The sequence below is a fragment of the Phacochoerus africanus genome, chromosome 13 (genome assembly GCF_016906955.1).
Source record: "Phacochoerus africanus isolate WHEZ1 chromosome 13, ROS_Pafr_v1, whole genome shotgun sequence".
Taxonomy (NCBI): Eukaryota; Metazoa; Chordata; class Mammalia; order Artiodactyla; family Suidae; genus Phacochoerus; species Phacochoerus africanus.
In genome coordinates, this window is record NC_062556.1 from 15,544,301 (window position 1) to 15,568,027 (window position 23,727).

General features: G+C 46.4%; 1 protein-coding gene across 1 annotated transcript in view; it reads left to right on the top strand.

Annotated features, from left to right (window-relative positions):
• Nucleotides 1–23,727, top strand: part of SLC25A15 (solute carrier family 25 member 15) — a 48,610-nt gene that overhangs the window by 18,430 nt on the left and 6,453 nt on the right. The window contains exons 3-6 of the mRNA XM_047756091.1: nt 12,881–13,139; nt 18,691–18,828; nt 21,857–22,026; nt 23,283–23,441. Of these exons, the coding sequence (XP_047612047.1) occupies nt 12,881–13,139; nt 18,691–18,828; nt 21,857–22,026; nt 23,283–23,441 (726 nt within the window). The remainder of the gene's footprint in view (nt 1–12,880; nt 13,140–18,690; nt 18,829–21,856; nt 22,027–23,282; nt 23,442–23,727) is intronic.

Genomic DNA, 23,727 nt, shown 5'->3' on the forward strand with positions numbered 1-23,727 from the left:
GCTCATGTTCTCTTTTTTGATTTTTGTGAATGTATTGTTTCAGATTTGTGACTGCCCTTTTTTCCAGTATGTTAACCCTTTCCTATATCTCCTTCCTTTAGACTGGTAGTCAAATAGGCTCAAACACATTCTTAAAAAAAAGTAGATTTTCTTACTCTGTTTCCCCACATTTTATGATTTTGATGTCCTCTTTACACCTTCATGTTTATCCTTTCGCTGTTCCTTGGATTTATCTCTGCTTTCTCAAATAGGTTATTACTTTTTGATCTGTATACTGGCTTATTTAAGTCATTACTTTGCAGTTGTGATTTCCTCCATCTTGTATCTTCTTTGGTCCTACTTAGAGGAGACCTTTCACTATTTCTTTTAGGGCAGGTTTAGTTATTGCTGTATATTAGTTTTCGTTTGAGAAATTCTTTATTTCTCCTACTTTAAATGATAATCTTGTTGGGTAGAGTATTCTAGGTTGCAAATTATTTATTTATTTATTGTCTTTTTGCCTTTTCTAGGGCCACTCCCACGGCATATGGAGGTTCCCAGGCTAGGGGTTGAATTGGAGCTGTAGCCACTGGCTTACACCACAGCCACAGCAACGTGGGATCCGAGCCGCGTCTGCAACCCACACCACAGCTCACGGCAATGCCGGATCCTTAATCCACTGATCAAGGCCAGGGATCGAACCCGCAACCTCATGGTTCTTTAGTTGGATTCGTTAACCACTGTGCCACGACGGGAACTCTGAAAATTTTTGTTTTTTAGAACTTTTAATATATCTTGCCACTCTCTTTTGACCTGTAATGTTTCTGTAGGGAAATCAACTGACTGCCTTATGGGTGTTCCCTTGTAATTTACTCTTTTTCTCTTACTGCCTTTAGAATCCTCTCCTTTTAACTTTTGCCATTTCTATTGTCATATATCTTAGTGTATGTTTGTTTGGGTTCATCTTGTTGGGAAACTTCTGTGCTTCCTTTATCTGGATATGTTTCCTTTTTTAGATTTGGAAAGTTTTCAGTCATAATTTCTTCAAATAACTTTTCAATCCCTTTTTTTTTCTTTCTTCTCCTTTTGGGATCCATATTTTACGTAGATTGACATGCTTTATTTTATCCCATAGATTTTATATTGCTTTAATTTTTAAAAATTTTAGTTTTCTGTCTGCTGTCCTGATGGGGCAATTTCCATTCTATTTTCCAAGTCACTTATTCTTCATTATTCATTCTGCTCTTCATTGCCTTTTATTCAGCTTTCATCTTGGCGAAGGAATTTTCTAATTTTCCTTGGCTCCCCATTATGGTTTCTAGTTCCTTTCTAACATAATCTGCATTACTGTAAATATCCAGTCCTTCAGCAACAGCCTACATGTCCATCACAGATGATTGGATTAGGAAGATGTGGTATATACACAATGGAATACTATTCAGCCATAAAAAAGAATAAAATAATGCTATTTGCAGCAACATGGATGGAACTAGAGACTCTCATACTGAAGTCAGAAAAAGACAATACCTTAGAGTTCCCTTCGTGGCGCAGTGGTTAACGAATCCGACTAGGAACCATGAGGTTGCGGGTTCGGTCCCTGCCCTTGCTCAGTGGGTTAACGATCCGGCGTTGCCGTGAGCTGTGGTGTAGGTTGCAGACGCGGCTCGGATCCCGCGTAGAGCTGTGGTGTAGGTTGCAGACGCGGCTCGGATCCCGCGTTGCTGTGGCTCTGGCATAGGCCGGTGGCTGCAGCTCCGATTGGACCCCTAGCCTAGGAACCTCCACATGCCATGGGAGCGGCCCAAGAAATAGCAACAACAACAACAACAAAATAAAATAAATTTAAAAAATTAAAAAAAAAAGACAATACCATATGATATCACTTATATGTGGAATCTAATATATAGCACAAATGAACCTTTCCACAGAAAAGAAAATCACAGACTTGGAGAACAGACTTGTGGTTGCCAAGGGGGCGGGGAAGGGAGTGGGGTAGATTTGGAACTTGGGGTTAATAGTTGCAGACTATTGCCTTTGGAATGGGTAGGCAATGAGATCCCGCTGTATAGCACTGGAAACTATGTCTAGTCACTTATGATGGAGCATGATAATGTGAGAAAAAATATTGTATACTTGTATGTGTAACTGGGTCACCATGCTGTATGGTGGAAAATTGACAGAACAATGTAAACCAGTTATAATGGAAAAAAAAAAATCAATTCCTTTAGCATTTTCCTTACCTCCTTTTGAACTCAGTGTCATACTGCAGAGATCTGTTTCATTGTTTGCTTCTTTAGGGATATTCTTTTGTTTTTTAAATTGGGAATGGTTCCTGTGCTTTTTCATTTTGCTTATATCTTTCTTATTCTGTGAGTTTAGGGGAAACAATTATCTTCTGTAGTCTTAGAGGGCTATTTATATATGGGAGCATCCCTTGGTATCTTGTGTCTTTACTATTTTTTTTTTTTTTTGGCATGAGGGCTGCTTTTGGTTGGGATGCTTGCCAGCTCTTTCCTCAGTGTGTGAGGGCTGTTATCTTCTAGTTAGGGGGTATGCAGGTATATGGCCTGCACATGCTTCCAGAGAGGTGGGGGCAAGGGGAGGTTCCTTCAGGTGGTGCGTGGTTACTAGGCCCTTGACAGTGGTGAGAATCCACAGAGGGGTGGGAGTTGCAGGCAGTGCCTGGTTGCAGGGCTCTTGGCAGTGGTAGTGACCCCTAGGGAGGTGGAGGTGGTGCCTGGAGCCCTTGGAAGTGGCAGCTGCAAGGTGTGTGTGTTCCCAGGGAGGTGGGGACAGATGCTCAGTTGCAGGGTGCTCTGCAGCAGCATCCCCTAGGGGTGAGTTGAGTGGCAGGTGGTACTGAGCATGGAACTCCCAGTGGTGGTGGGCTGTGCCCACCTCTGGAGTCCCAGATGGCTGCAGCAATTTGCACCTGCTCCTGTAGTCTGTGCAAGAGGCACCCTGCTTCCTGCAGCCTGTGCATGTGCAGAGGAAGAGGTTCCTATGGCAGTCCTACCCTACCCACCCCCAATATACACACAATCCCCAATAATGGGGCCTTGCTTCTCTGATGTGCCTAGGCCTCCTCCCACACTCCCTTGGCTATAGCACACACCACTCCGACACCCACTCATACTGTTTACCTGCAGCCAACCCCGGTCCTCTCTTCAGGACTGACCTCTGAAGCCTGAGCCTCAACACCCAGCCCCCACCCAAGTGCCTCAGGCTGTGGTGCCGCAGGTGACAGTACTGATTGTGAGGCGGTCTCTGCTTTGCTCTCCTCAGTCTGGCTGCTGCACTCTTCTTCAAGGCTTTCAAGCTCTCCATCCATCCCAGCTGATCTCCCTGCCAGCTGAGTGGCCTCCTTAAGTGGGTACAGATTCTTTTTTTTTTTTTTTGTCTTTTTGTTATTTCTTGGGCTGCTTCCACGGCATATGGAGGTTCCCAGGCTAGGGGTCCAGTCGGAGCTGTAGCTACTGGCCTACACCACAGCCACAGCAACGCGGGATCTGAGCTGTGTCTGCAACCTACACCACAGGTCACGGCAATGCCGGATCCTTAACCCACTGAGCAAGGCCAGGGACCAAACCCGCAACCTCATGGTTCCTAGTCGGATTCGGGTACAGATTCTTTTCCTCTTTCATAGTTCCCTCTTAGAAGGGCTGGTCCAGTCTTGGTTCCTTTTTTTTTTTTTCTTTTATCTCTCTCTCTCTTTTATTTTTCTTTAGTTCTACCCAGTCATGTGGAGGGTTTCTTGCCCTTTTTGGACATCTGAGGTCTTCTGCCAACATTTAGTAGATGTACTATGTGAATCATTCTACATGTACATTTTTTTTAAAAAATTTCATTTAAGTATAGTTGATTTACAGTGTTCCTTCAATTTGTGCTATACAGGAAACTGACCCAGCCACCCATACACACACATTCTTTTTTTTTTTCCATCATGTTCTAACCCAGGAGACTAGACACAGTTCCCTGTGCTGTACAGCAGGACCACATCACCCATCCATTCTCAATGGAACAGCCTACATCTCCTGACCTCAAAACTCCCTGTCTGTCCCCCTCTCTCCCCCTTCCCTGACAAACACAAGTCTGCCCTCCATGTCCATGATGTGTTTCTGTTTTTTGTAGATAGATCATTTGTGCCATATTTTAGACTCCACTTATAAGTGATACCATGTGATGTTTGTCTTTCTGACTTACTTCACTTAGTATGAGAGTCTCTAGTTCCGTCCATGTTACTGCAAATGGTGTTATTTTGTCTTTTTTATGGCTGAATAATATTCCATTGTATATATGTACCACATATTCTTACTCCGTTCATCTGTCAATAGATGTTTGGGACATTTGGCTATTGTGAATAATGCTGTGATGAACCTAGGGTGCATGTATCTTTTTGAATCAAAGTTTTGTCCAGATATATGCCTAGGAGTGGCATTGTTGGACCAGATGGTAGTTCTATATTTAGTTTTCTATATTTAGGTACTTTGATATTGTTTTCTGTAGTGGTTGTACCAATTCACATTTCCACCAACAGGGAAGGAGGGTCCCCTTTTCTCCACATCTTCTCCAGCGTTTGCTGTTTGTTGACTTGTTAATGATGGCCACTCGAACTGGTGTGAGGTGGTACTTCATTATAGTTTTTATTTGCATTTCTTTAATAATTGGTGATGTTGAGGATTTTTTCATATGCTTGCTGGCCATCTGTATGTCTTCTTTGGAGAAATGTCCCTTAGGTCTTCTGCCAATTTTTCAATTAGATTGTTTTCTTGTTGTTGAGTTGTATGAGTTGTTTGTATATTTTAGAGATTAAGTCTTTATTGGTTGCATCATTTGCAAAGATTTTCTCATTTGTGGGTTGTCTTTTTGTGTGTGTGTGTGTGTGTTTTTAATGGTTTCCTTTGCTGTGCACAAGTTTTTGCATTTAATTAGGTCCCATTGGATTATTTTTGTCTTTTTGTCATTATTCTAGGAGATAGATCAAACAAGATGTTGTGGTGATTTATGTTCATTATTTCTAGGAGGTGGATCAAACAAGATGTTACTGTGATTTATGTTAAAGAGCATTCTGCCTATGTTTTCCTTTAGGAGTTTTATAGTATTTGGCCTTACATTTAGGTCTTTAATCCATTCTGAATTGATTTTTGTGTATGGTGGTAGAGAGTGTTCTAATTTCATTCTTTTACATGCAGCTCTTCAGTTTTCCCAGCAACGCTTATTGAGGAGACTCTCTCCTCCACTGTATGTTCTTGCCTCTTTTGTCATAGATTAGTTGACCATATGTGCTTGGGTTTATTTCTGGGCTTTCTATCCTGTTCTGCTGATCTCTATTTCTGTTTTTGTGCTAGTATCATACTGTTTTGATGACTATAGCTTTGTAGTATAGTCTGAAGTTAGGGATCCTGATTCCTCCAGTTCCATTTTTTCTTTTCAGTATTGCTTTGGCTGTTGGAGTCTTTTATGTTTCCATACAAATTTTAAAACAGTTTGTTCTAATTCTGTAAAGAATGTCATTGGTAATTTGATAGAGATTGCATTGAATCTGTAGATTGCCTTAGGTAACAGTCAATTTGACTGTATTGATTCTTCCAATCTAAGAGCATGGTATTTTTTTCCACCTATTTGTGTCTTCCTTGATTTCTTTCAGCAGCATCTTATAGTTTTTTTGGGTTTTTTTTTTTTTTTTGTCTTTTTGCTATTTCTTTGGGCCGCTCCAGCGGCATATGGAAGTTCCCAGGCTAGGGGTCGAATCGGAGCTGTAGCCGCCGGCCTACGCCAGAGCCACAGCAATGTGGGATCCGAGCCGCGTCTGCAACCTACACCACAGCTCACGGCAACGCCGGATCATTAACCCACTGAGCAAGGGCAGGGACCGAACCCACAACCTCATGGTTCCTAGTCGGATTCGTTAACCACTGAGCCACGATGGGAACTCCAGCATCTTATAGTTCGCAGGTCTTTTGTCTCTTGAGGTAGTTAATTCCCAGATATTTTTTTTTGATGACAGGTCTTTTGTCTCTTGAGGTAGTTAATTCCCAGGTATTTTATTTTTTTGATGTGATGGTGAATGGGATTATTTCCGTAGTTTTTCTTTCTGATGTTTCATTGTTAGTATATAGAAATGCAATTGATTTCTGTGTATTAATTTTGTATCCTGCAACTTTACCAAATTCACTGAGCTCTAACAGTTTTCTGATAGCGTCTTTAGGATTTTCTAGGTATAGTACATATCATCTGCAAACAGTGACAGTTTAACTTTCCTTTTCCAATTTGGATTCCTTTTATTTCTTTTTCTTCTCTGATTGCCATGGCTAGGAATTCCAAAACTTATGTTGAATAACACTGGTGAAAATGGACATCCTTGTTCCTGATCTTTGAGGAAATGTTTTCAGCTTTTCACCATTGAGAATGATGTTAGCTGTGAGTTTGTCATAGATGGCTGTTGTTATATTGAGATAGGTTCCCTCAGTGCCCACTCTCTGGATAGTTTTTAATCAGGAATGGGTGTTGAAGTTTGTCAAAAGCTTTTTCTGCATCTATTGAGATGATCATATGGTTTTTATTTTTCAGTTTGTTGATGTGGTGTATCAGTGATAAATTTACAGATGTTGAAAAATCTTTGCATCCCCAAAGTAAATCCTATTTGATCATGGCGTGTGATCTTTTTAATGTATATTTGGATGTGGTTTGCTAATATTTTGTTGAGGATTTTTGCATCTATGTTTATCAGTGATATTGTCCTGTAATTTTCTTTTTTTTTTTTTGTCTTTTTGCTATTTCTTGGGCCGCTCCCACGGCATATGGAGGTTCCCTGGCTAGGGGTCGAATCGGAGCTGTAGCCACCAGCCCATGCCAGAGCCACAGCCACACGGGATCCGAGCCGCGTCTGCAACCTACACCATAGCTCACAGCAACGCCGGATCGTTAACCCACTGAGCAAGGGCAGGGACCGAACCCACAACCTCATGGTTCCTAGTCGGATTCGTTAACCACTGCGCCACGACGGGAACTCCTGTCCTGTAATTTTCTTTTTTTATGGTGTCTTTGGTTTTGGTATCAGGGTGATGGTGGCTTCATAGAATGAGCTTGGGAGTGCTTCTTCCTCTGCAATTTTTTGGAAGAGTTTCAGAAGGAGAGGTGTTAACTCTTCTCTGAATGTTTGATAGAATTCTCCTGTGAAGCCATCAGGTCCTGGACTTTTCTTTTTTGGAGGTTTTTAATCACATTTAAATTTCTGTGCTTATGATTGGTTTATTCCTATTTTCAATTTCTTCCTGGTTCAGTTTTGGTAGGTTGTACCTTTGTAAGAATCTGTTCATTTCTTCTAGGTTGTCCATTTTATTGGTGTACAGTTGCTCATAGTAGTCTCATGATCCTTTGTATTTCTGCAGTGTCAGTTGTAACTTCTCTTTCATTTCTAATTTTGATTTGAACCCTCTCCCTTTTTTTCTTGATGAGTCTAGCTAAAGGTTTATTTTGTTGATCTTTTCAAAGAACCAACTTTTGGTTTCATTGATACTCTCTATTGTTTTCTTTGTCTCTCTGTTATTTCTGCTCTAATCTTTATGATTACTTCAACTAATTTTGGGCTTGGTCTATTCTTCCTTCTCTAGATGTTTAAGGTGTAAGTTTAGGTTGTTTATTTGAGTTTTTCTTCTTTCCTGAGATAAGGTTGTTTTTCTATAAACTTCCCTCAGAACTGCTTTTGCTGTGTCCCCTAAGTTTTGGATTATTTCATCTTCATTGTCATTTCTTCATTGTCTCTAAGTATATTTTAATTTCCTCTTTGATTTCTTCAGTGATCCATTGATTCTTTAGTAGTATATTGTTTAGCTTCCATGAGTTTGTGTTTTTTATTTATTTATTTTTTCTTGTAGTTGATTTCTAGTCTCATAGTATTTTGGTCAGAGAAAATTCTTGAAATAATTTTAATTTTTAAAAGGTTACCAGTGCTTGATCTGTGAACTGAGATGTGATCTAGGCTGGAGAATATTCCATGTGCACACTTGAGAAGAAAGTATATTCTGCTGCTTTGGGGTGGAAAGTTCTATAGATACCAGAAGTCTATTTTAAGTCTGTTTGGTCTAGTATATTTAAGGTCTGTGTGTCCTTGTTGACTTTACATCTGGAACATCTGTCCATGGCTGTAAGTGGGGTGTTAAAGTCCCTCACTATTACTGTGTCAGTGTTGATTTCTCCTTTTATGGCTGTTAGTAGTTGCCTTATATATTGTGGTGCTTCTATGTTGGGTGCATATATATTTACAATTGTTATGTTTTCCTCTTGGATTGATCCTTTAATCATTATGTAGTATCCTTCTTTGTCTCTTGTGACCTTCTTTATTTAAAGTCTGTTTTATCTGATACAAGTATTGCTATTTCTGCTTTTCTTTGATTTCCATGTGCATGTAATATTTTCTTCCACCCCCTCACTTTAAGTCTGTATGTGTCCTCAGATTTGAAGTGGATCTCTAGTATACAGAATATATATAGGTCTTGCTTTTGTATCCATTCTTTAAGTCTGTGTCTTTTAGTTAGAGCATTTAATCCATTTACATTCAATGTAATTATGGATAGCTATGTACTTATTGTCATTTTGTTAATTTTTATGGATTGTTATTTTGGGTCTTTTTTCTTCTTCCCTTCTTTTGTTGTCTTCTCTTGGATTTACTGACCATATTTAGTATTATGTTTGTCGTGCTTTTCTTTTTTAGCTCTGTGTCTGTTATAGCTATTTGATCTGTGCTTCCCATTATATATATATATATATATTTTGTCTTTTTGCTTTTCTGGGGCTGCTCTCGCGGCATATGGAGGTTCCCAGGCTAGGGAACCAATTGGAGCTGTTGCTACCAGCCTACACCAGAGCCACAGCAACGCGGGATCCGAGCCGCGTCTGCAACCTACACCACAGCTCACAGCAACGCTGGATCGTTAACCCACTGAGCAAGGGCAGGGACCGAACCCGCAACCTCATGGTTCCTAGACGGATTCGTTAACCACTGCGCCACAACGGGAACTCCTGAATGAGAGCTTTGCTGGGTAGAGTATTCTCGGGTCTAGGTTCCTCCCCTTCATCACCTCAAATATATCTTGCCACTCTCTTCTGGCTTGTACACTTTCTTCTGAAAAATCAGCTGTTATCCTTATGGGGGTTCCTTTGTATGTTATTTGTTGCTTTTCCCTTAATGGCTTTTTAATATATTTTTTTTTCTTTGTATTTAATTTTTGTCAGTTTAGTGTGTGTCTCACTGTGTTCCTCATTGGATTTGGCCTGCATGGGATTCTCTGTTTCCTCAACTTGAGTGTTTCCTTTCCCATATTATGGAAGTTTTTGGCTGTAATCTCTTAAGATATTTTCTCTGGCACTTTCTCCCTCTCTTTGCTCTTTCTGGAACCCCTATGATACAAATGTTGGTATCTTTAATATTGCTCCAGAGGTCTCTTAGACTCTCCCCAGTTCTTTTCATTCTGTTTTCTTTATTCTGTTTTATGGCAGTGGATTCCACGACTGTCTTCCACCTTACTCACTTGTTCTGCTGCTTCCGTTATCCTGCTATTGATTCCTTCTAGTGTATTTTTCATTTCAGATATTGTGCTATTCATCTTGCTCTTTAGATCCTCTAGCTCTTTGATAAACATTTCTTTTAAGTTCTCAATCTGTCTCCCTTCTTTTTCCAAGATCTTGGATCATCTTTACTGTCATCAGTCTGAATTCTTTTTCACAAAGATTGCCTTTCTCCTCATCATTTAGTGGTTTTTGCCTTGTTCCTTTGTGTGAAAGCTACTTCTTTGTCATCTCATAGTGTCTACCTTTCTGTTGATTGTCCCCTTGACAGCAGGTATGTCAATGCAGCAGCAGCTGTCTAGTCCTAGAGTTCTCAGGGGTGACAGCAGTTCATCTGTACCCAGAACATGTGATGGGAGCAGTGGTATCACACTACCTCTCCTGGAGCTGGGTGGCTGCTAGGGATGGGGTGTGTGAGGGGGTTGGCAGTGATTCACAGTTCACAGGACTGCTCTTATAGCATGTGGGGACAGCTTCTGTGACCCATCCTGCTTCTAGGTAGCTCTTGGGACTATTTCCTATAGCTTGCAATGTTAGCATTTGCTCCTTTAGCCCCTCCCTTAACAGGGAAGGCTCTAGGGACTGCTCTCTGTAGCTGCAGGTACCATTTTGCAGTCCCTCCCCTTGTTCAGCCACTCTAGGGATCTCTCCCTATAGCCCCAGAGGTGGGAACTGCTTCCTAACTGTTGCTAAAAGCCTCTCTTTGGGATCTGCACTTCTGCTGGTCCCTCCCCCGTCTGGCTGCTGACAAGAGTGCTCTCTGTAGCTGCTGCAAATTGGAATGTGGACCAGTGGGTCTCCCACAGCTCCCTTGGTGCGGAATGAGTGCCACTGGCATGGTCCCTCATGGGGCCACTGGCAGGAGCCCTGTAGCATGTGCTTTTCTCTAGCTGGGCAGCCTGTAGCTCTGGCAGGGGGAGTGCATGGGCATCCCTCTCTCGAATATTTTGGCACAAATTGGGTCCCGCTAGTGTGGGTCCCTGCAGAGCCACTGGGCTGAGCTGTGGACCTTTTCCCAATCAGGCAGTTTGTGGCTCCTGTGGGAAATAGATGCCGATGGCTCTTCGGGCATGGGATGGGTGCCACTAGCGCGGAGGCCACTGGCAGGAGCTGGGAGCTTCTGTTACTCCCCAGGGGTTTAGTCTACCTTCTCGAAGATCTCTGCAGCCCTATGGGTGGGGCTGCTTCCCAGGTGTTGCTAGGCAGCCACTACCACATGGCTTTCAGAGCTGAAGCAGACAGCATCCTGCAGCTGGGGAATCATGCATGCAGGGAACAAGGCTATCATGGTGGCTCCTGCCCCTTCTTTCCAGCACCCCCAAACAATGGCATCTAGCCTCTAAGCCCGACTGGTTTCCTCAGTTGCCACTTCCTCAATTGTGGTCTTCTCATACTCCAGCCCCTCCAGGCTGCCGTTTCTGCAAGACCAAGCCCTGTTTGTTCCCACATAGCCATCCCCAGCTCTCTCTTTGGGTCTGATCTCTAAGGCCAGAGTTTTAGTCCCTGACACCTGCTGGCACCTGCATGTGGATACCTGGGGCCCTGACCATTGGTGGAGGATTGTTTGTGTTTTAACTGCTTCACGCCAGTTGTCCAGAGTTCCTCCATCTCTGCTGATCCGGCTGGTGGGGGAATGCTCCCAGGGTGCAGGAGCTTTTCCTCTTTCCAGCGCCCTCCTGGGGCGCAGGTCCCACCTCACTTCCTTTCTCTCCTCTCTTTTTCTTCCATCTTCTTTCTTTTGTCCTATCTTGTTTCATGAAGTTTTTCTTGCTGTCATAATCCTGAGGTCTTTGTCAGTTTTAAGCAAATTTTCTGTGCAAATAGTTCCGCATGTAGATGCATTCTCAGTGTATTTGTGGGAGTAGGGGAGCCTCACGTGCTGTTACTCTGCCATCCTATGTGTAGATTTTTTTATGTGTTCGGGGGAGAAAGTGAGCACCACGTCCTCCTCCTTTGCTGTCTTGGTCCTGGATCCTGAGAGTTATTCTTAGCAATCCTGCCTCCATCTCTACTTGCCACAACTTAGTTGGAGGAACTATGTATTATGTCAAAGATAGGAAATTGAATTTTAAAAGTATTATATGTAAGCCTTGTCTTCAATTTTGTTGAGGCTTTGTTAAGCTTATCCCGTGATGGTTGTTTCCTGACACAAGCAGGGGGCCGTCTCGGGCCCAAGGGGAGGTGGATCCGTTTGCCAGTGGTACTTTCCTAAGTGCAGACCCAGTCCAGGGCTTGGGGATACTTTAGGGTTTCTTTATTTTTATTTTTTGTCTCTTTGTCTTTTTAGAGCCGCACCCGCGGCATATGGAGGTTCCCAGGCTAGGGGTCGAATCAGAGCTATAGCTCCCATCCTACACCACAGCCACAGCAACATGGGATCCAAGCCACTTCTATGACCTACCATACAGCTCACAGCAACTCCAGATCCTTAACCCACTGAGAAAGGCCAGGGATCGAACCCGCAACCTCATTGTTCCTGGTCGGATTCGTTTCCACTGTGCCAGGATGGGAACTCCTACTTCAGGGTTTATGGTTCATTCTTTTCCTTACAGTCAGAATTTTAATTAAAGCAATTCAACTGCAATTTAGATTTTGCTATATTTAATAGTCTTACAGTATAAAAACATGTATGATCTATCTAAGCAAAGGTAGGTTTCAATCCATTTCCTTTCTGAATACAGATCACTAGTTGGTTGAGTCCAAATATGTGGTTTTCCCATTGGATCAAACATTTAGCTCTCCAGAGACTAATTAGTCAGACTCTTTGTTATCTTTGCCTGGGGCCTATTGCTGTGATTTTTCTGATGGCCATCAGTACCACTGGGCAGCAGGCAACAGTGATAAACTCCCCAGACTCTGCCCCTCCCCTTCTTTTTATGTGGAGACACACACACTCATACACACTAACTGCTACTCAGCCACTTGTAGAGCTGTCATTATGTTGAGCTTTCTCATCCATTTTTGTTAATCCTCATGCTAACCCAGTAGGCTCAGAAGTCACATCACTTGCCCAGGATCTCACTGCAGAGCCAGGCCCCTCTGACCAGTGCTCCCGGATGCACATCACACGTTTGCATCCTGTGGCTCTGACTGTTGAACACATGTCTCTCTCCCCTCGTGAGTCTGAGCTCCCTCCCGGCTGGGGTTGGGAGGAACCTGCTAGAAGTTTTACTGGACTGGGCAAGAAGGTCTGAGGGGGGGTGCGGTCCCAGCAAGGTGACCCAGAGGTCAGCCTTGAGCTGAGCTGCCCTCTCTCCTCTCCACGGGTCCTCGGGGCCTCACCCCAGCACTCAGCCATGGACTGGGCTGGACGAGGACTCTGTCCTGCTTGCAGGGGGCACAGCGTGCGTCCTGACCGGGCAGCCCTTCGACACGATGAAAGTGAAGATGCAGACGTTTCCCGACCTGTACAGGGGCCTCACCGACTGCTGCCTCAAGACCTACTCGCAGGTGGGCTTCCGGGGCTTCTACAAGGGGACCAGCCCGGCACTGATCGCCAACATCGCCGAGAACTCCGTCCTCTTCATGTGCTACGGCTTCTGCCAGCAGGTGGTGCGGAAGGTGGCGGGACTGGACAGGCAGGCGAAGCTGAGGTGAGTTGAGGTCGCCGACACTGCATTTGCTTTGAAAAACACTTGCACAGTCAAGATTTTTAAGAGACCTTATGGGGAAGGGCGTTTCCTTTGTAAAAAACCACTGCTTTCTTTCTGATTATGGAGCCAGACGTTGCCATCCCAGACAGCTTGGAAAGCACATACGTGTTGTACAAAGGGAGTGTTGCCCACAGTCCACCAGAGAGAACCAGCCACCCCACATGAAGGAGGGCGCTTTTCAGGTGCTATTGGTGCCATGTCCCTGTGGGCAGACGTGCGGGACCTAAACCATAGATGCAGCTTAGGATCCCAGTTCTGGGCTCCACATCATCAGCAGTGTGTCCGAATGCAGTGCATTCGAAAAGCCAAATAAATAGGCTTGAGGGGACACTGGCGTTTTAGGAAAGGATAGAGCATCTGCGAGGATTCCGGTGAACCTGTTGCTTCCTTGGCCGCGTCTGCTGCAAACATCAGACTTTGGCATGTGCTCGGTCAGCCCTTGGGTATTTATTAAACAGAGACTAAAAGGAATTCAGAAACCACTGGGATGTTTAGCCTTTGCTCCTTCAAGCAATTTTAAATCATTTAAAATTACAGTGTCAGCTTTGTGGTTGCAAAGGGCAGTCTTGTTGGCTGTCATGGTAGGAATTTGAGACCCTGCTGCAACTACAGGTCCCACGTGGCTAAAATAGGTTCCTTTAGTACAGATGTGTTCTCCGGGGGTGCCTGAAGATGTGTCTGTTTATGGGCAGTAATCCTATCTTTTTTTGGCTGCCCCCTTGGCATGTGGAAGTTCCTGGACCAGGGATCCGACCTGAACCACTGCAGTGACAATGACAGATCTTAACCTGCTGTGCCACCAGGGAGCACCAAGGACTCCTATTTTGATGAAAATTTTTTTTCTTTCCTTTATGTGGCCACAGGTGCGGCTTATGGAGGTTGCCAAGCTAGGGGTCAAATCAGAGCTACAGCTGCCGGCCTACGCCACAGCACGTGGGATCTGAGCCGTGTCTGTGACCTATACCACAGCTCTTGGCAATGCCAGATCCTTAACCCACTAAGCAAGGCCAGGGACTGTACCCACATCCTCATGGATACAAGTTGGGTTCATTACTGCTGTGCCATGATGGGAACTCCTGGAATTTGTTTTTTAAAGGCTCGGGATGAAATCACCCAGGGAAATAATGTTTATAGGATTGAGTACAGGTCCTAGGACCCTCCAGGAGGGAGAGGTCAGGCAAAAGGAGGAAGTAAAGAAATACTGCCTTCTCCTGGTTTATCTTCTGCGTATCTCACAGTAGAGATGGACTGAAAGGACACTGTGACTTTAGGTCTCCTTGGGCATCCTTTTTGTTTGGTTGTTTTTTTTTTTTTTTGCTGTTGTTGTCGTTTGTCTTTTCTATGGCCGCACCTGCGGCATATGGAGGTTCCCAGGCTAGGGGTGTAATCAGAGCTGTAGCTGCTGGCCTGTGCCAGAGCCACAGCAACATGGGATCCGAGCTGCATCTGCGACCTACACCACAGCTCATGGCAATACTGGATCCTTAACCCACTGAGCGAAGCCAGGGATCAAACCTGCAACCTCATGGTTCCTAGTCAGATTCATTAACCACTGAGCCATGACAGGAACTCCTTTGGGCATCCTTAGAGAAGAACAGGGAAACAACAGCCACACGAGAAAGCTTCCTCTTGCACTCAGCCAGACCCCACACACTCATCTTTCTTGAACTCGGGGAGCAGAGGGGCTGCTGCTTTCTCATCGTGCAGGACAGTGGTTGCTTATTACCGTTGAGTACCTGCTGCCTGAGAGTCTTCATGTCAGGCCTTTTTCGCCCTCGCCATGGTCCTGGGGGAACATCCAGGCAGGTGGTGGTCTCTGCTTTATAGACGGGCAAACTCCGGTGCAGATACTGACAACACTGAAGATCACTGGGTTAATAAGTGACAGAGTCAGGACTGCAGCCCGTGTCTTGTGAGCCCCCGTGCAGCATTCTTCCCATAAGACCACAGGCGGACTCTGGAGTGCTTTATAGGGGTCAGGTCTAGGGAAAAGATTAATAATTAAGCAGAAGCAGCAAAGGGAAGAACTGCTTGTAAGCGCCTGTTGGGAACTTATGCGGTGATGCTATAAATATTTGTTCTCAGGTCGAACACTTCCCATGTAGTAGTCTCTTTTCACCTTTGGCTGGACAAGGTCTGACGCACCGTAAGTGTTCAGGTACATGTGTGTTGACTGGGTGACACGACAGTGAATTCTTACAAAATCACATTCTGTGCCTATTGCTGTTTGAGTTTCAGTTACAAACGTTTTTTAGGGAGTTCCCTGGTGGCTCAGTGGGTTAAGGGCCCAGCATTGTCACTGCTGTGGCTCGGATTGTTGTTGTGGCACAGATTTGATCCCTGGCCTGAGAATTTCCACATGCTGTGGGTGTGGCCAAAAAAAATAAAAGTTCGTACTCTAGGCACAGCCTGGGGCCCCGTGTCCTCCGTGTCTGGTAGGTGAAAGTGTTGATTAAAAAGCCATAGTCCACCGCAGATCTGCTTTGGTCTTGTCGTTGCACTGCAGCTGTGCGTGGGGCTCCTTCAGGTGTTGCTGCATCTTAGATGGACTAGGCGTCTCCATTTATTGATGCCACCTTTGTTCCAGCAACACTGGCAAACCCTGGTCAATGACACCAAGTGACTGCGGCTGTCAGCAGGTTGACAGTCCCCGAGGGAGGCAGAGTAAGGATCTGCAGGCTGGCTGAGAGACAGAAACCATTTAAGCTTTGGTTTTGACAAACGAGCCAAGTTGGAGTGAAGCGGGAGGGATGGGACGCAGTGTCAGGCAGTTCCCAGCGGTGTGCCCTACGCTCCCAGCTGTCCTGTAAGCGGGTCTGACCTGTCCTTCTCTAAAAACAAAAGGAAGGCCGTGCTGCAGGAGGCGGTGTTTCCTCCTGAAAGAAAGCTTGCTCCAGGCCAATTCGGAGACCTGGCTGCTAACTGGCTGACTTGGCCCTGGGTGCCTAACTCCCATCCCTCGGAGGCCAGGCCCCTAGGGATAGGAAATCAGGCCCAGATGGGAGGTGGCCCCTGCTTTTAGGCAGGTACTCCATGTTTGGTTCTAGACCATCTCTTGAATTTTTTGGTTTCTCAGGGCATGTAAAGTTAGGTTTACACTAGGCTGTAGTTTAGCTGTGCAATAGCATTATGTCTCAGAAGGAAATGTTCCTACCTTAATTTAAAAACATTTTATTGCTGGAGTTCCCATCGTGGCGCAGTGGTTAACGAATCCGACTAGGAACCATGAGGTTGCGGGTTCGATCCCTGGCCTCGCTCAGCGGGTTAAAGATCCGGCGTTGCCGTGAGCTGTGGTGTAGGTTGCAGACGCGGCTCGGATCCTGCACTGCTGTGGCTCTGGCGTAGGCTGGCAGCCACAGCTCCGATTAGACCCCTAGCCTGGGGAACTCCATATGCTGCGGGAGCGGCCCAAGAAATGGCAAAAAGACAAAAAAAACCCAAAAAAACCCATTTTATTGCTAAAAAATGCTAAGCATCATCTGACAACACACAGTGGCCATAAACCTTCAATTCTTTTTTTTTTTCTTTCCTAGGGCTACACCCACGGCATGTGGAGGTTCCCAGGCTAGGGGTCTAATTGGAGCTGTAGCTGCCGAGCAATACAGCCACAGCCACACTAAATCCAAGCCACGTTGCGACCTACACCACAGCTCACGGCAACACCAGATCTTTAACCCGCTGAGCGAGGCCAGGGATCAAACAACCCACAACCTCATGGTTCTTAGTTGGATTCGTTAACCACTGCGCCACGACAGGAACCTCCCCTTCAATTTTTAAAAAATGTAAAGTGCAATAAAAAAGTGCATTAAAATGAGGTTTGCTATAGTCGTGTCTGAGCCATTAGTTTCTTATAACTTTAGGGCAGTTGAGTGTGGGAGGTCTTTAGGCTTCTGCTCACAGATTGGAGGGAGATGGTGAGGGAACCTCTCTATCTGGGCAGGTGGCGGGGGTGGGGGGTTAAATCGGGGCTCCTGGAGGTCTGAGCTGTCCTGGCCGTCCAGTGACAGCAGAGGCTGGCACTTATCGGGTAAGTGCTGAGGCCAGTTGTCCAGCTGTGAGCAGCTCAGTCCTTCCTGCCCAGTTGGAGGCCGTCCCCACCACATGCCGGAGGTGCTGTCTTGGGGTTTGGAGAGGAGCTCCTTTTCTGAGCTGCATGACCTCTCAGGAGTCTTCCTGACGATTGTTTCTCATACTTCCCCCCGCATCCTTGAACTCTTACTGGGTTCCAGCTTTGCCACCCACCTGGTGACTGAGGCTGTTGGCACTAACCCACATGAGATGAATTGTTCCATTTATGCACATTCATTCCTCCGTTGAGATTTCCAGCTTCGCCACTTGCCCTACAACGTGGGGTTTGATGACTCATTGGCTGCTCTCCTCCTGCGGCACCAGCTCAGCCCCTCATGCCTCGGGGCACCTGAGGACCAGGAGATCATCAGCTGAGCTGGGGAATCTTTTGGCGATGAGCAACTTTTTGGTTAAAAATTTATCTTGGGTTTTCACCAGTGGCAGTGACATTATACTTTTGGCTGCTCCCAGCTGGATTTGGGGCATGGGGGATGGCCTTAGAACCTAGGAGGTTTGTTTTTTTTGGGGGTGGGGGTTCTTTTGGCTGTGCCTACGGCATGTGGAAGTTCCTGGGCCAGGGATCAAACCTGCACCACAGCAGTGACCCAAGCAACAGTAGTGACATGCTAGAGCTGTAACTACTAGGCCACCAGGGAACTCCATGAACCTAATTTTATGTAAAGCTCAGTGGCAAACGCACTAAAGCATTAATACTGTGTGTTTTGGGGTGGTGGGACCACGTGTAATATTTCCTTCCTGTCTGTGTTTTTTTTGGTTTTTCTGTGTCACCGTGTGTGATGCTAGAACAAAATACCACGGACTGGGTGGTTTAAACAGCAAACATTTGTTTCTCATAGTTCTGGAGGTTGGAAAATCCAAGAACGAGGTGCTGGCTGACTTGGTGTCAGGTGAGGGTTTGCAGAGGGCCAGCTGGCTGTGTCCTCACCTGGTGGAGAGTGTGCCCTGCCAGCTCGCCTGGTCCCTTTTGACTAGGACACTATCACAAGGACCCCACCTGCGTGGCCTCATCTAAACCTATTACCTTCCTCCAAATACCATCCCATTACGCTTCAACCTCGGAACTTGGAGCGGGGGACATAAACGACCAGGCCACGGTGCTGTGCCCAATAAAGCCAGCGTGGGTTTGCAGTCGGGCAGGCCTGGCGTGAATCCTGGCGGTGTCGCTCAGGAGCTGCGTGACTTTGGGCACAGCACGTGTCCTCTCTGGGCATCATTTTCCCACGTGGACGCTAGGGTATGGCTGTCACCTCCCAGGGTTGTGGGCTCCTCTGAGGAAGCGGCAGGTGCCTGGTGGGCTCTGGGGACACGTCCCTCTCCTCTCACGCTCGCTGTCCTTTACTGCTGAGTCTCAGCGTGCCCAGTGGATGAATAACTGGGCCGTACTGGTCTCCTGTGCTTTCAGTGACCTGCAGAACGCGGCTGCTGGCTCCTTCGCCTCTGCCTTTGCTGCCCTGGTCCTCTGCCCCACCGAGCTGGTGAAGTGCCGGCTGCAGACCATGTATGAGATGGAGACGTCAGGAAAGATAGCCAAAAGCCAGAAGTAAGTGCTGCTCGGGCACACACCTTGTCTCTGCTGCCTTGGTGTACTGCATGTTTTTACACTTGATGTTGCATTAAAATGAAATGGTAGAGATGGAGTGCCCGTCTTGGCTCAGTGGTGACAAACCCAACTAGTCTGCCGGTTCCATCCTCGCCTTCGCTCAGTGGGTTAAATGATCTGGTGTTGCCGTGAGCTGCAGTGTAGGCTGCAGACGCGGCTTGGGTCTGGCATTGCTGTGGCTCTGGTGTAAGTCGGCAGCTGTAGCTCTGATTCGACCTCTAGCCTGGGAATCTCCATTTGCCACAAGTGCAGTCCTAAAATAAAAAAGACCCCCCCCCCCCAAAAAAAAAAAAAAACATGAAGTGGCAGAGAAAATTTATTCCAGACATTTCCCCCTACCAGTCAGAGATAATGTTCTGGTTGGACCCACCACCCAGCCATAGAATGGCAGAGGCAAGTATTTAATGTCCCAGAACTGGAGAAAGCAGGAGCTTACCCCCCCTTGTGGCGGGAGGAGAACATAAGGCCTGCCCCCAGCTATCCTGGGAGGCACTGAGCAGCTGCCTTGGGACTGAGGGCCTGGCTCTCGTAGTACCAGTTTGGATTCTGAGATGAATATCGGCTCACTCTCCAGTTGCGTGTGAGCGTTCAGCTGAGCACCCCAGATCCTAGTGTAACTTCCTTTCTCCTCCCTCATCCTTCGGGGGGCCCTACAAGGGCTCACATTCTGAAGACACTCATCAGAACCCCTGCAAGTGTAGCAAGTCCTCAGTGATCAAGTTGCTCTCCAACTCTGCCTTAAACAGATTCTAGTTACCCTGCGAATGTCTGGATCAAATTCAATGTGATTTAGTATATGATTGACTTGAAAAGCAATTTATTATCCTGGAGTTCCTGTCGTGGCTCAGTAGTTAATGAATCTGACTAGCATCCATGAGGACGCAGGTTCGATCCCTGGCCCCGCTCACCGACCCGTAGCCTGGGACCCTCCGTATGCTGTGGGTGTGGACCTAAAAAGCAAAAGGGGGGAAAAAAAAGAAAAGCAATTTATTATCTTTATTAATCTCAGAATGTGCTTATTTATCTTAACCAACTAGAGGTTTGGCCATGGATATTGCTGAGGTGAACTCAGAGCCAGTCAATCTGTCGGAAAAAACCTGTAGGTAAACTGACTGTTTTTAGAGTCATCTGTTGCCATCCAGTGAGGAAACTGTTTTCTGCACCCATGACATTCCTTACAACCAGCTTGAATCTATTTTTCCTACAGCCTAGGAGTCTAAAAGTGTAAAGCTTTAAAGGTTTATTGCAGTACAGTGTGCACACAACAGCAGGAATACACCCAGAAATCCTAAGGACTCTTAAGTGGCAGTTTGACAAAGAGTCACAGAACGAACACGCCTTTGTAAACCAGGGCTCAGATCAAGATAGACAACATCAACACCACCCAGAACGAGGCCTTTGCGTCCTTTGGAAGTACTTGAAGCTTTTTCGGGCCGAACCTGTAGCGTAGGGAATTTCCCAGGCTAGGGGTCGAATCTGAGCTGCCGCTGCCGGCCTGCACCACAGCCACAGCAATGCAGGATTCGAGCCACGTCTGAGACCCACACCGCAGCTCACAGCAACACTGGATCCTTAACCCACTGAGTGAGGCCAGGGATCAAGCCCGCATCTTCATGGATACTAGTCTTAACTGCTGAACCACAATAGGAACTCCCTACTTTAAAGTATTTTCAAAGCAAGTTATTGGAGTTCCCGTTGTGTCGTAACAGAAAAGAATCTGACTAGTATCCATGAGGTTGCGGGTTTGATCCCTGGCTTTGATCAGTGGTTTAAAGCATCTGGCATTGCAGTGAGCTGTGATGTAGGTCGCAGACGTGGCTCAGATCCCGAGTTGCTGTGGCTGTGGTGTAGGCCGGCAGCTGTGGCTCTGATTCAGCCCCTAGCCTGGGAACTTCCATAGGCCCCGGGTGTACAGCCCTAAAAAGCAACAAATAAATATTAAAAGAAAGTTATTGTTAGACCCAAAGGACTGAGGTAGACAGACACCTTGTGCAAAGGTAAGTATTGGCTGTCTGCATTTTAGGTACAGCCATGCCCACACCGTGGTGGCATGTCATTAAGACTTGGATGGGAAGCAGGCTAATGGTGCTGAGTTGGATTACTTTGTTAGTTCAACTTATAGAAGGAGAGGGTGCCCCAGGCAGGGCCAGCTAATGGCTGATGCCTGGGAAGGAAGATCAAAATTAAAAGCAGGTGGCGTTTGTTACTTGGTGACCTGATCCCTCCCTGGTCCGAGCCAGTCATCTGCTGGGTACCAAGTGAGGAGCTGGGGGCTCACTAAGCTGACTGCTGTGGTTTCTGGCCCTGTTCCTCCCAGGACAGTGCCTCCCACCTCCGCCCGCGGGAAGAGGAGCCGGCACTGAAAGTGTGTGTGTTCTGGCTGCCATAGGCTCCAGTCTGCTTCATAAAAAAGTTCTTACACAACCACTAAGAATTAAATTCCTGGTGTGTCTCACCTTAAAGCTGTAGCTCAGCCCTGCGCATTTCTTGTGTCTTGCCTTGAAGTAGCATTTAAGTTTACTTGCTCACTTAGAATTAACGCAAAGCAAACCCGAAACACCTGAACCAATTCCCTCAGAACACACCAGACCCAGAGAAAGGCTGAGGAGATAGGCATCGAGGGAGTGGATGTATTCTTGCTGAGTTTTGGACAGTCCTCCTCATAATTGTAGTTCCACTTCTTGATCCTTGAAAAATGGGTATTGGCTCTTTTAGATCTCGGATAAGATGGTTTCTAGAAATGTGTGCATCCGTTTTAGTAAAATCTCTTTATAGAAAATAGTTCAAGTGGCAAAACTTACTCTAGTTGTTTCTGTGGGAGAGTCCTTCCTGCAGAAGCCTTTTACTCCCGGGGTGCCTGGGTGGATAAAGGCAGCTGCCTCCTCATCCGGGCGGCTCTTGGGAGCGAAGGCCGTCCTGCGCCCTCCCCCGCCGCCCTAACCGTCTCTTTGCCTCCGTCTCCTCCCAGCACAGTTTGGTCTGTCGTGAAGAGCATCCTTGGCAAAGACGGCCCCTTGGGCTTCTACCATGGACTGTCGAGCACTTTACTTCGAGAAGTACCGGGCTACTTCTTCTTCTTCGGGGGCTATGAACTGAGCCGATCTTTTTTTGCATCGGGGAGATCAAAAGATGAATTAGGTAAACCTGTGGTCAAGGACAGCCGTTGGATTGGATGGTGTTGGCTTCCCGTTGGCTTAGCCGCAGTGGGCGGGGGTCGAGGGGGCGGGGGTGTCTGTGCACTGCGCCCCCTTGTGGGGGGTCGGCCTGGCGCCGGGAGCTGCTGGATCCCAGAGGAGTAGCGAAGCTGGTGGTCACTAACTAGCACCTTACTCCCTCCTTGGTAATTTCCTCAGGGCGGGGGCTGAGGCAGGACTTCTCCAACTTTTTATTTTATTTTTTTTTAATACTAGGATAACATTTGTTCATTTGCTCTGGATCCATTTTAGGGGAGAATGAAATTATTTCCCTGTGAGAAGTCATCTTGCTGTAAGCTTAAAAAACTTGGTAGTAAATCTCGATAGGGGTTTGGGTTTTTTGTTTGTTTGTTTTTGTCTTTTTGCCTTTTCTAGGGCGGCTCCCTCGGCATATGGAGGTTCCCAGGCTAGGGGTCCAATCGGAGCTGTAGCCGCCGGCCTACCCCAGAGCCACAGCAATGCAGGATCCGAGCTGCGTCTGCAACCTACAACCACAGCTCACGGCAACGCCGGATCCTTAACCCTCTGAGTGAGGCCAGGGACCGAACCCGCAACCTCATGGTTCCTAGTCGGATTCGTTAACCACTGAGCCACGACGGGAACTCCTCAATAGGGTTTGGAGAGCAACCATGACGTGTAGTTCTTTCAAGCTCATCCTGATAAGCTGCTTGACTCAGCTATATTTAAAAAAAAAAAAAAAAATTTAAAAATGCGTGGCTCACGTGAGTGATTACTTTTTTCTTAAATATCCCCCCTCGGTGTTTGGGACCTATTCTAGAGTTAGGCTCTCAAGCTTAACTGTCTCGTTTAATAAGATGGCTTTGGTTTTTCGTGGTAAAGGAGGAATTGAGGCTGTGGGGCGTTTAAATATTAAAAGACTTTGAGAAAGTTGAGACAAGATGCAGTGGTGTTTCAGCAGCCTCTCATCCTTTGGGGTGGGCATGGCTGTGCTGCTGGGGGCCTGCTGGTTCCGGGCGGCCGGCCGAAATCGGACCCTCACTAGGGCTGCCCCTCGTCCTGGGGTGACGGCCACACACACAACCAGTGCTGAGACAGTTTGACCATTGCCCCAGAGAACTGTGTTCTGAGCTTGAGCATTTGTGTGTGCACCTACCTGTAGCTGCTACCATGCTGACCCCTGGAAATGTCACATCAGCTGTTGCTGAGACAAAATACAGCCTTGCTCATTTTCTTCCCTAGGCCCTGTCCCTTTGATGTTAAGTGGAGGGTTTGGCGGCATCTGCCTCTGGCTTGCTGTTTACCCCGTGGATTGTATCAAATCCAGAATTCAAGTTCTTTCCATGTCTGGAAAACAGGCAGGATTCATTGGAACCTTTATAAGTGTTGTGAAAAATGAAGGTGAGTCTGCCCAGCGCACAACCGGAGGAGGTAACATAGGGAGCGGTCGTTTCCCTGCCAGTCTGGTCAAGGTGGTCAAGGTGGATCAGATGAGTCAATGCTCTCATCTCCCTGCCTCATATCCTTTGTTTTGAAATCTTTGATTTATTTATTTTTTGGGCTGCACCTCAACATGGGGAAGTTCTTGGGCCAGCAATCAAATCCAAGCCACAGCTGTGATCTGTGCCACAACTGTGGCAACACCAGATCCTTAACCCACTATGCTGGGCTGGAGATCAAACCCACA